Here is a 10,644-nt window from a genome sequence, read left to right as displayed (position 1 = left end):
CTATTAGATTTTTTTCCCAGATGCTTGTTGTTGCGCAATGCACCATGTGGTTGCCTCTTGTAGTTACAGACAGATTTTGACATGTTTATTCCTCTCCAACTGCTTACAGCGTAGTTCCCCTCTGACGTCTCATTTGTTGGCACGTGTTCAGATATGTGCTGTGTGTGAGTTTCAGAGCCCAGATCACTCTGCAGCAGAGCACCAGGAAACAGGGCACAAACATGAAGGAGAGGAGTGGAGTTTTTCTCGTGTGGAAAGTGCTGCTGGTGGGGATGTGTGTGCTGCTGCTCCTGTGCTCAGCGGGTTTAGTGTTCATGCTGGTCCGACAGAAAGAGCTGACAGAGGAGCTGCTCAGGCTGGACGCCCAGGTGCAGGAGCTGTCACAGACCTGCAGGATGCAGGCAGGGATCCTGCCCGTGGACCCTGAAGAGGCTGGAGAGCTGAAGAAGCTCCACCGCGGCAGAAGAAGCCGGGAGGGAGAACCAACGCAAAGCCAAGACGAGAAGGACATGCTGATGCTGATGACATACTCCATGGTTCCTGTAAGACACCAACATGCTTGAATGTGGGCTCCTCTTATGAAATTGTGACTGTTGACTGTAATATGGGTTAGGGTTAGGGTATTTAAAAGATTTATGATATTTCTCATTATGTTATTATGAGAGAGAACAGGGGAGCAATCAACAACTCCTGCTGTCATCTTTAATTTCCTCTCTTTTCCCTTCTGGGATTAGAAGTATGTCCGTGCAATTCAAAGAATCCAGGAGTCTGCTGCAGAGATTAAGGAGAAGTTTGGTTTTCCACTAACTGTTTCCTGGATAAACTGCTCCTCCCTCAACTATACTCACGTCTGCTGGGAACTGGCATTTCTTCAGAGGGCGTGATGTGTATTATTTGATACTAATCATAAAAGTAGTCTTTTCATAAAATGATATGTAGTACAAAGTTGCCACGTATGCAATGTTCCAGGTAAACAACTAGCAGACGTTGGGGCCCATAAAGATAAGATGTATTGTCGTTTAGTGGTCTTCCTTGGTGTGTGAAAGGTCATTCTGAGAGGTCTCTTTTCCTGACCCCTAGATAGGAAACAGAAGTTTACAGACTCGTGTGTTGTAGTAGGACCCCATGTATGCTTAAAGGTATAAAAGACGAGCTTGAACAGTGTTCGAGGCGGCAGTACTGATTTGGCTACGGGTGCTGTACAGGCCAAGATGCGCATGCCTGTTGATCCTGATCTTTGATGCAAATAAACAATATTATGTGAAAAGTCAGTATCAGCGGAGTTTCCTTCCATCGTCGCATCATCGCCTACATCTGGGGAATGAAGAAGAAATTAACAACAGGCGCTACTGTATTTAGGACAGCACGTTTATCAGTGATACACAAGTATTTTACCAAAATAAAGTCTAGCTTTACTATTGGCCTGATCTATTGATAATTACCAATAATAAGTGGGGCTGCAACAAACTCATTATCAATTAGTTTTCTGATTATTTTGTGGTTTAACTGATTAAATTATGGCATGTCAGAAAATAATGAAAAAGGCAAGTTCCCAGAGCACAAGGTGACGCCTTGTTTTGTCCAATCAACAGTTTACTAGCCTAGAAAACCAGCAAACATTCACAATTAAGAAGCTGAAGCATTGACCTGTTTTTCTTCATTTCAGGTCAAAGCCTTCATAGATCTGTGTAACAGCTCCAGAGGAATTTGTTTAACAGGTGCACTTCATAAATATTCTCCACTCCAGCACTGATTTTCTTTTAATCATTTCTACTGTATTTAATTATGTAAAATATTTTATATTCTCATTTCCTTCCCAGGTCCACCTGGACCACCAGGTAAAAACAGGCACTTTGATTATTGGAAATCAATCTCTTGAACTAAGCACAATTTGTAACTACAGTCGCAGTTGTTTTGCCTGTTAGGTTCGCCTGGTAGAGCTGGTTCACCAGGACCACAGGGTGTGCCTGGGCCCGAGGGGAGACGAGGAAGAAGAGGTGAGAGATCTGTTGCGTCTTAGAAATCTGATAACCCCTCCCTGTAGACTAACTCTGTATGAAGTGTGCACCAGACCAGACGAATAAACTCAGGAACAGAAGTCCGTCACAAGTTTCAAACAGTCTTCCATTGTTCAGTCGTAGTTACACAACATGAGAATCCCACTCACCGTCCACAAGAGACTTTGTCTGTTACTGCCACATTAGCATTGGATGGGAGACTGACTTAGCTGGAAAATGTTGACTGATTACACCTGAATCCTACTTGTTCATTGTTGTTGTTGTTTTTTGTTTGAGCCTGAAGTTTTTATCTTTCGCTCTTTCACTGGGACATTTCAGTGACTCTTGATGGCGCCGCAGATCAGCTCGGTTATGCTGAAGACTGAGAGAAAATAGTTCACAGTCCTACTATTAACACATGATCATCCTGTTTTAGTTTGGATTTGTATTTTCAACTCAGTGGTTTAAACTAATGACGACACCTATAAATGACTAGGACCCCCTGGTGAAAAAGGAGAACCTGGACCTAAAGGAGACCCTGGGCCTCCCTGGCTGAAAGGTGAGACCTCCATTGACATTCTCATCGAGAGTGAGAGATGACAACATATTTAAACCTAATATGAATAATGAGATTAACAGAGAGAGACACACAAGACTACTGCTGAAAATCTGTGGCCTAATTTTACAAAATATATATTTCATTTTCTGAGTTTCTTATATATTTTCAGGACAAAATTCACGTGTTAGCAAGTGGCCATTTTGCTATTCTTGGAAACTCACTGGTGAGTTTCCAAGAATAGCAAGATGGCCACTATGTTTTGTTCAACATTTAATATTAAACAAACTGAACCACAACTTTTGTGAACTAATCCCCTATTATTTGTAGTAGAATCTATTATTTTCTCCAACTTTTGTAAAGCGTTTTTGTTGTTGTTGTAAAGAGCCTATGTGCCTGACCAGCAGTATTGTTTATTAGGTCAGTTTTACATCTCTCTGACTTGTAGCTACTGTATGTGTATATTTGAAGGTCCTCCTGGTCCACCTTGTCCTGCGTGGTGTTCTGATGAAGTGAGAAACAAGACCATCAGAGAACACATCCATCAAACCAACATGATGATCGGTGAGAATCATCAAAAAAACGGCATGTTTCATTTTCAAACACTCCACAGAAATGACACCAAGGCCTAATCAAAAAATACAAATAATCTTCTGAGTACTACACTCAACTCTATAGACGTGTAAGGTTTAAAGTTTTATCCTTCGTGTCTGTGGTTACCTTTAATTTGTGTTGTTGGCTGTATGATAGATTGACCAGTTTTCAAGGTGGTTGGTGTAGTCATTGACTTTTCACAAACATTTAAGAATCTTTTATTATGATTAGAAGTTGAAGTTTTAAAGTAAAATCAATCACAAAAGTTAACCTTCCATTTCTACTGTATTTAGATTCATCTCCTTTTCTGACCAGTGAGGTTGTCAATGAAACTGACGCAGAAAACATCAGCAGCTCCACAATTAACCAGACTGGTAGCACGAACGTCAGAGTTCTGTCAGAGACAAAAACTGGTGAGTAAACTTTGTAAATGTTTTAAGCTTCAAATGACATCTGATATCCACGTCTCATCTTTTTTTCTCCAGAATCTCCATCACCACGTCCTGCCAATGGTAGCAGAGATGTGTTCAGTGTTACTGACTCTAAAAAACTTCTAGAAACAAGTGTGGAGTCTGGTAGAAAGAAATTCAGAGTTTACAATAATTATATGAATTAATGATTTAGATCATATGCTGTTTGTGACGTAGAGCTTCGAGTTCATCTTTAATGTTATATGATATAAAATAATATATGATGTCTGTACCAACTCCTCTATTTGAAACTCATCTTTATTTCCACAGAATCACCAACACCACATCCAGCCGATGATAGCCGAGTCATATTGAATGTTACTGACTCTAAAAAATCTAAAGATTCTAAAAAACTTCTAGACACAAGTGTGGAGTCTGGTAAGCAACCGTTTTGGGTGGCGGGAAGACTTCATTGTCAGCCCTAATTTCTAACTTATAAAAAACATGATTAACCCAGTACTTATTTAAAGAAAACATGTTTATTTCAGTACTTTTTTCTTTTCTTGTCTAGAGTCAGTATCAGTTCATCCTGAGTACAGCCACGACAGCTTCAATGATACCAACACAGAAAATGTTACAGAGGCACCGATGAAATTATTAACTGGTATTAACTGTGTATCCTAATTAAAGATGCTGTCCTACAACACTGTTAGTATTTGTAAATGTTACATAATGTCTCGTTTCATTTCACAGCCCTACTTTCTCCAGACCTGATACGAAACAGTGACACCTTCAATGGCAGCGGAAACATTCATGATACACCTATGAAAAGTGGTAAGAAAAACTGTAACTATTTGCTTATCAGTGTTACAATTTACATGTGTGTTTAGGTAAGGCAAGGCATAAATATACAATCTCGTTAAGTGAGTTGTTTCAGGAGCTTATGCCATAAACTTGTTTAATATTAGTTTTAAATGTATGGTTATCCAAATTCAGTTTTATTTTCTACAGAGTCAGTATCACCTCGTCCAGACTACAGACATGAGACGAGGATTGAAACCAGCACAGTGACTGTTACAGAGGCAGCAATCCACTTATTAACAGGTATAAAATACTGGGACTCATTCATGAAATGTTTGATCTTAACTTCATACTCATCTTATTAAATCTCACCTTTCTTTCCACAGTGTTACAGACACCACATCCAGCTCATGAGGACAGGGATGTTTTTAATGTTGCTGATGCTGAGAAACTTCAAAACACAGATGAGGAATCTGGTAAGATACCGTTTGAGTGGCTGAAAGAAGTCATTGACTTTTACTGATTTTATTGTTTTCATTCACCTTCTTAATTTGCACAAAATCCCAAGGTCAGATCTTAAAGAAATTGGTTTTCAGTGGCTCTCAATTAAGTGCAACTGGCCCAAGATCGCTGTTGTAGTGTTCTACTGAATGCAGGATGCATAGAATAAACTGTATTTTGATTATATGAAACAACACGTTGAACTCAATACCTTTTATTTTCTAGAGTCAGTGTCATTTCATAAAGACTCCAGCCACGACACCCTGCATGACTCCAGCACAGACAATGTTACAGACGGACCAACAACATTATTAACAGGTAGGAAATACAGTGTTCTGAATTGTGAGTAAAGCGAGTGACCATACATTTAAAACGTTATATATAATGTTTCATTTAATTTTACAGCCCCACTTTCTACAGACCAAAACAATGACACCTTCAATAACAGTGGAACCATTATTGATGAACCCATGAAAAGTGGTAAGAAACTGTCTATTGGTGTCATTATTTATCAGTTTTGACCAGTTCACACGTTTAGTTTCATGCACTGGCTACTTTATATTTAAACAGATATTAGACTACAATTATAGTTTGGGACAGTTAAAGTGAATATTAAAGGTTTTATAATTGCTGTGGACTACTTACAATATATGTCTTAAAAATGTAATTTCAATAAATGAGAAAATGTGAATTAGTCTTTTTTGTCATTATTTCTTTAGACTCTTCACAGCAGAACAACAACAAGTTAGATTTGACTAGCAACGAGGGAAGGACAAAAACTGGTGAGTAAACTTTGTAAATGTTTTAAGCTTCAAATGACATCTGATATCCACATCTCATCTTTCTTTCTGCAGAATCTCCATCACCACGTCCAGCCGATGATAGCAGAGATGTGTTCAGTGTTACTGACTCTAAAAAACTTCTAGAAACAAGTGTGGAGTCTGGTAGGAAGAAATCCGGGTTTACAACAATTATATGAATTAATGATTTAGATCATATGCTGTTTGTGACTTAGAGCTTCAAGTTCATCTTTAATGTTATATGATATAAAATAATATATGATGTCTGTACCAATTCCTCTATTTAAAAATCTTTATTTCCACAGAATCACCAACACCACATCCAGCCGATGATAGCCGAGTCATATTGAATGTTACTGATTCTAAAAAACTTCTAAACACAACTGTGGAGTCTGGTAAGCAACCGTTTTGGGTGGCAGGAAGACTTCATTGTCAGACCTAATTTCTATCTTATAAAAAAACATGTTTAATTCAGTAGTTTTTTCTTTTCTTTTCTAGAGTCAGTATCAGTTCAATTTGAGTACAGCCATGACAGCTTGAATGATACCAACACAGAAAATGTTACAGAGGCACCAATTAAATTATTAACAGGTATTAACTGTGTTTTGCTTTATAAGTAAAAGTCATAGTATAATTAAAGGTGCTGCAACAGTATTAGCATTTGTAAACATTACATAATGTCTCGTTTCATTTCACAGCCTTACTTTCTCCAGACCTGATTCAAAACGGTGACACCTTCAACGGCAGCGGAAACATTAATAATACACCCACGAAAAGCAGTAAACTGTCATATTGTAAATACTGTATTTGTCAAGGCACAAATATAAAATCTAGTTAACAACCACCAGGAGTTCATAGACAGACCTCTTTATTTATTATGATTTAGATTTATTCCACAGTTGTTTCAGGATCTTATAACATAAACTTGTTTAATGTACTGTATGAACGTTTACAGCCGTGGCCAAAAGTTTTGAGAATGACACAAATATTAATTTTCACAAAGTCTGCTGCCACAGTTTTTATGATGGCAATTTGCATATATATTTAGAATAACAGACTGGAAGCTTTAAAAGGAGGGTGGTGCTTGAAATCATTGCTCTTGCTCTGTTAACCATGGTTACCTGCAAGGAAACACGAGCAGTCGTCATTGCTTTGCACAGAAAGGGCTTCACAGGCAAGGATATTGCTGCTAGTAAGATTGCACCTAAATCAACCATTTATCGGATCATCAAGAACTTCAAGGAGAGAGGTTCAATTGTTGTGAAGAAGGCTTCAGGGCGCCCAAGAAAGTCCAGCAAGCGCCAGGACCGTCTCCTAAAGTTGATTCATCTGTTGGATCGGGGCACCACCAGTGCAGAGCTTGCTCAGGAATAGCAGCAGGCAGGTGTGAGTACATCTGCACGCACAGTGAGGCGAAGACTTTTGGAGGATGGCCTGGTGCCAAGAAGGGCAGCAAAGAAGCCACTTCTCTCCAGGAAAAACATCAGGGACAGACTGATATTCTGCAAAAGGTACAGGGATTGGTCTGCTGAGGACTGGGGTAAAGTCATTTTCTCTGATGAATCCCCTTTCCGATTGTATGGGGCATCCGTCAAAAAGCTCGTCCGGAGTAGATAAGGTGAGCGCTACCATCAGTCCTGTGTCATGCCAACAGTAAAGCATCCTGAGACCATTCATGTGTGGTGTTGCTTCTCAGCCAAGCGAGTGGCCTCACTCACAATTTTGCCTAAGAACACAGCCATGAATAAAGAATGGTACCAAAACATCCTCCAAGAGCAACTTCTCCCAACCATCCAAGAACAGTTTGGTGACGATCAATGCCTTTTCCAGCATGATGGCGCACCTTGCCATAAGGCAAAAGTGATAACTAAGTGGCTCGGGGAACAAAACATCGGTCCATGGCCAGGAAACTCCCCAGACCTTAATCCCATTGAAACTTGTGGTCAATCCTCAAGAGGCGGGTGGACCAACAAAAACCCACGAATTCTGACAAACTCCAAGCATTGATTATGCAAGAATGGGCTGCCATCAGTCAGGATGTGGCCCAGAAGTTGATTGACAGCATGCCAGGGCGAATTGCAGAGGTCTTGAAAAAGAATGGTGAACACTGCAAATATTGACTCTTTGCATAAACTCAATGTAATTGTCAATAAAAGCATTTGACACTGCTTGTAATTATACTTCAGTATACCATAGTAACATCTGACAAAAAGATCTAAAAACACTGAAGCAGCAAACTTTGTGAAAACCAATACTTGTGTCATTCTCAAAACTTTTGGCCACGGCTGTAGACACAAAAACAGAATCTGGTAAGACCCATTTTAAGCAGCAGAGAGACTGTAAAGACAAACTTTGACTATATGAAAAGATAAACATGTTAGACCCAATACCTTTTTATTTCCTAGAGTCAGTATCATTTCATCAAGACGACAGCCGTGACACCTTGAATGATACCAACAGAGAGAATGCTACAGAGGCCCCGATTAGATTATTAACAGGTAGGGAACACTTTACCTGAAAGTAACAAAAACATGATTAATGATGCTGCACTATAATACCATTAGTATCCATATATATCCGTATATATATACACACACACACACACACACACACACACATATATATGTATGTTTAATATATATATATGCTTAATTCTACAGCCTCACTTTCTGTAGACCTGGCTCAAAAGAGGGACGCCTTCAATAAAAGTGGAAACATTATCGATAAGCCCATGAAAAGTGGTAAGAAAACTGTCTTGTTGTCAAATATATATATATATATGTATATATATATACATTTGCTACAAACAGAATAAAGATCTTTCTAAAATTTGTGAAAATATGAATTAGCCTTTTTCTTGTTCTTCCTTTTTCTTTAGACTCTTCATATCAACACCAGACCAACAACAAGATCAATGTGACAACCAATGAGAGTTGGACAAGAAATGGTTAGAACATTTTGTTAAATTACGCTTTACAATATGTATGTTCTATTTATCTATCTATTTATATTGTATTCAAATACTGAAGTACATATCCTCATTCATTTAGAGTGCAAAATTAGAACTATTAAATGTTCGGAGAAAGCCACCAGAATGCAAAGCACCTTTGGAGCCTGGATGTCCGATGCATCCCAGCTGGATGACGGTCGATACTGGCTGGCCGAGCATTTCTCAGGTGAGTTTAGTCTACCATTCATTCACAGAGGTTTGTGAGTTATTGTGGATTTGACACAGAAACATTTCTTCCCCAGGTCGACTTTTGGCGGAGCACAGGAACATTTCGACATTTCAGGATACAAACAACATAATTATAGACCTCAGGAGGTTCTTCCAGGGATGTGGTCACGTTGTTTACAAGCAGTCACTTTACTTTCACAACGCAGGAACAAACACACTCATAAAGTAAGTGTTTGTGTTAAACATAAGACTTTCTTCTTGCCTCAGCAACTTACCCATGCTGACATTTTTGCTGTCTGTGTCATGTAATGTGTGACTTTTGTACTCAGCTTCTTAACGTACCTGTGATCAATATTTTACAGATTTGACCTGAGAACCAGGAGAACAGACACTCTGATCATGGCAAAGAGCAGATATCATAACCTGACTTATCTTTTCCGCAACTCAAAGACCTACTTCAAGTTTGCTGTGGATGAAAATGGCCTGTGGCTCATTTTTGCATCAGATACAGATGATGACACAATGGTTGCGAAGCTTAACCCTGACACATTCTCTGTGGAGTCAGTCATTAACACTCACTACCCTACAACTAAAGCCGGAAACGCTTTCATTGTATGTGGGGTGCTATATTTTACAGATGACAAAGACAGAATAGTTACATATGCCTTTGATTTAAAGACAGAGAGTCCTCTGGATGCAAGTTTTGATTTAAGGCCAGCTAACGGCATCTTGGCTATGCTGTCATATTATCCCAGCAAGAAGCTTTTGTATATGTGGGACAACAGCAGTGTGAAAACCTGCAAAGTTAAACTCAAACTGACCTAAAAATAACTGCAAACCTTGTAATATATCAATATATATATACCTTGTAATAAAATATTTTTTTTCATCTCAGTTGGTTTACGTGAATTCCAAGTATTGTGTGGTACATGATGTGAGGAAACACATATAAGAAGGAACAAGGGCCTCATCTGAAGGCGTCATGTCAACATGGATGATTGTCTGCTGTCCTACTGTTTGGGCACAGAGCAGGCGCACAGAAACACCCACTGCTGTGCAGCTCAGAAGAGCAACCTGACCATGAGGCCTCACTGTGACATTTGTGAACATGCACCAGAAAAGCAGCATGCTTCCTTATATACATGCTTCCAAGGCTGGATTACCAACACGGTGTTGGGGGCCCAGAACCCCAGTGGGCTCAAAAGCCCCAGGTTTCACTGCCTGGCAATTGTTTTTTAGTAACTGATTAGAGAATTTGAATAACAACATGAACTAAAGAAGGCTCTGCATTATTAGCTTATTTTGAGAGCCTGTCTTAATGGAGCGACACAATGTGTAAAGGTTGCTCAGACAGCAGAAGGGAGTGGTGGTCAGTTGGGACCCAACTGGCAACTTTTGCCCCAGGGCCCCCTAAACATTAGCGGTGCAACCCGAGCTCACGCAGCAGAGCTGAGGCCTTCTCTTTGGGGGACCAAAAATGCCTTAAATTACTTTGAGACTAGACTTGAAATCTGTTTTGTTTTTGCAGGCCATAACTCTCACTGTTACAGTACACTTCGAATCAGACATGGTGAGGAGTTCCAACCTTTGTCGTCTGTCTGTCCCTCTGCAACAAAGAAAGTCTATAGATTTTTGGCTTGTTGTTTTCAGTTAAATTGTGACAGGTTATCACTAAAACTTGGAATAATCACACAAGTTGGTTCAATATCCTGAGGACAACGTTTACCTGCCATCCTGATCACACAGCCAGAGGGAAGTCATGTCCGTTTTGAAACAAATAACACAGCCTCCTGCTTATTTACTGCTC

General features: G+C 39.5%; 1 protein-coding gene across 1 annotated transcript; it reads left to right on the top strand.

Annotated features, from left to right (window-relative positions):
- Window positions 1-221: 221 nt before the first annotated feature.
- On the top strand, window positions 222-9,731 carry LOC139286278 (gliomedin-like). Its single transcript, XM_070907019.1, has 19 exons — window positions 222-542; window positions 1,667-1,718; window positions 1,821-1,838; window positions 1,926-1,997; window positions 2,494-2,586; window positions 4,745-4,834; window positions 5,085-5,177; window positions 5,265-5,339; window positions 5,579-5,641; window positions 5,714-5,803; window positions 5,965-6,054; window positions 6,158-6,250; window positions 6,358-6,438; window positions 8,065-8,157; window positions 8,320-8,400; window positions 8,538-8,606; window positions 8,710-8,835; window positions 8,912-9,062; window positions 9,200-9,731. The coding sequence occupies exons 1-19, from the start codon at window positions 222-224 to the stop codon at window positions 9,660-9,662; spliced, it is 2,214 nt and encodes a 737-aa protein (XP_070763120.1). The 3' UTR covers window positions 9,663-9,731.
- Window positions 9,732-10,644: the final 913 nt, after the last annotated feature.

This window comes from Enoplosus armatus, chromosome 6 (assembly GCF_043641665.1).
Source record: "Enoplosus armatus isolate fEnoArm2 chromosome 6, fEnoArm2.hap1, whole genome shotgun sequence".
Lineage (NCBI taxonomy): Eukaryota > Metazoa > Chordata > Actinopteri > Centrarchiformes > Enoplosidae > Enoplosus > Enoplosus armatus.
Note: the sequence above shows the minus strand (reverse complement) of the source record. Positions and strands in the feature narration are given on the sequence as shown.

Coding starts and splice junctions, on each gene's coding strand:
- LOC139286278 (XM_070907019.1), top strand. CDS start 222: ATGAAGGAGAGGAGTGGAGTTTTTCTCGTGTGGAAAGTGCTGCTGGTG. Junction 8,607..8,709: donor TGAGAGTTGGACAAGAAATG/GTTAGAACATTT, acceptor TCATTCATTTAG/AGTGCAAAATTAGAACTATT. Junction 8,836..8,911: donor GCTGGCCGAGCATTTCTCAG/GTGAGTTTAGTC, acceptor TTTCTTCCCCAG/GTCGACTTTTGGCGGAGCAC.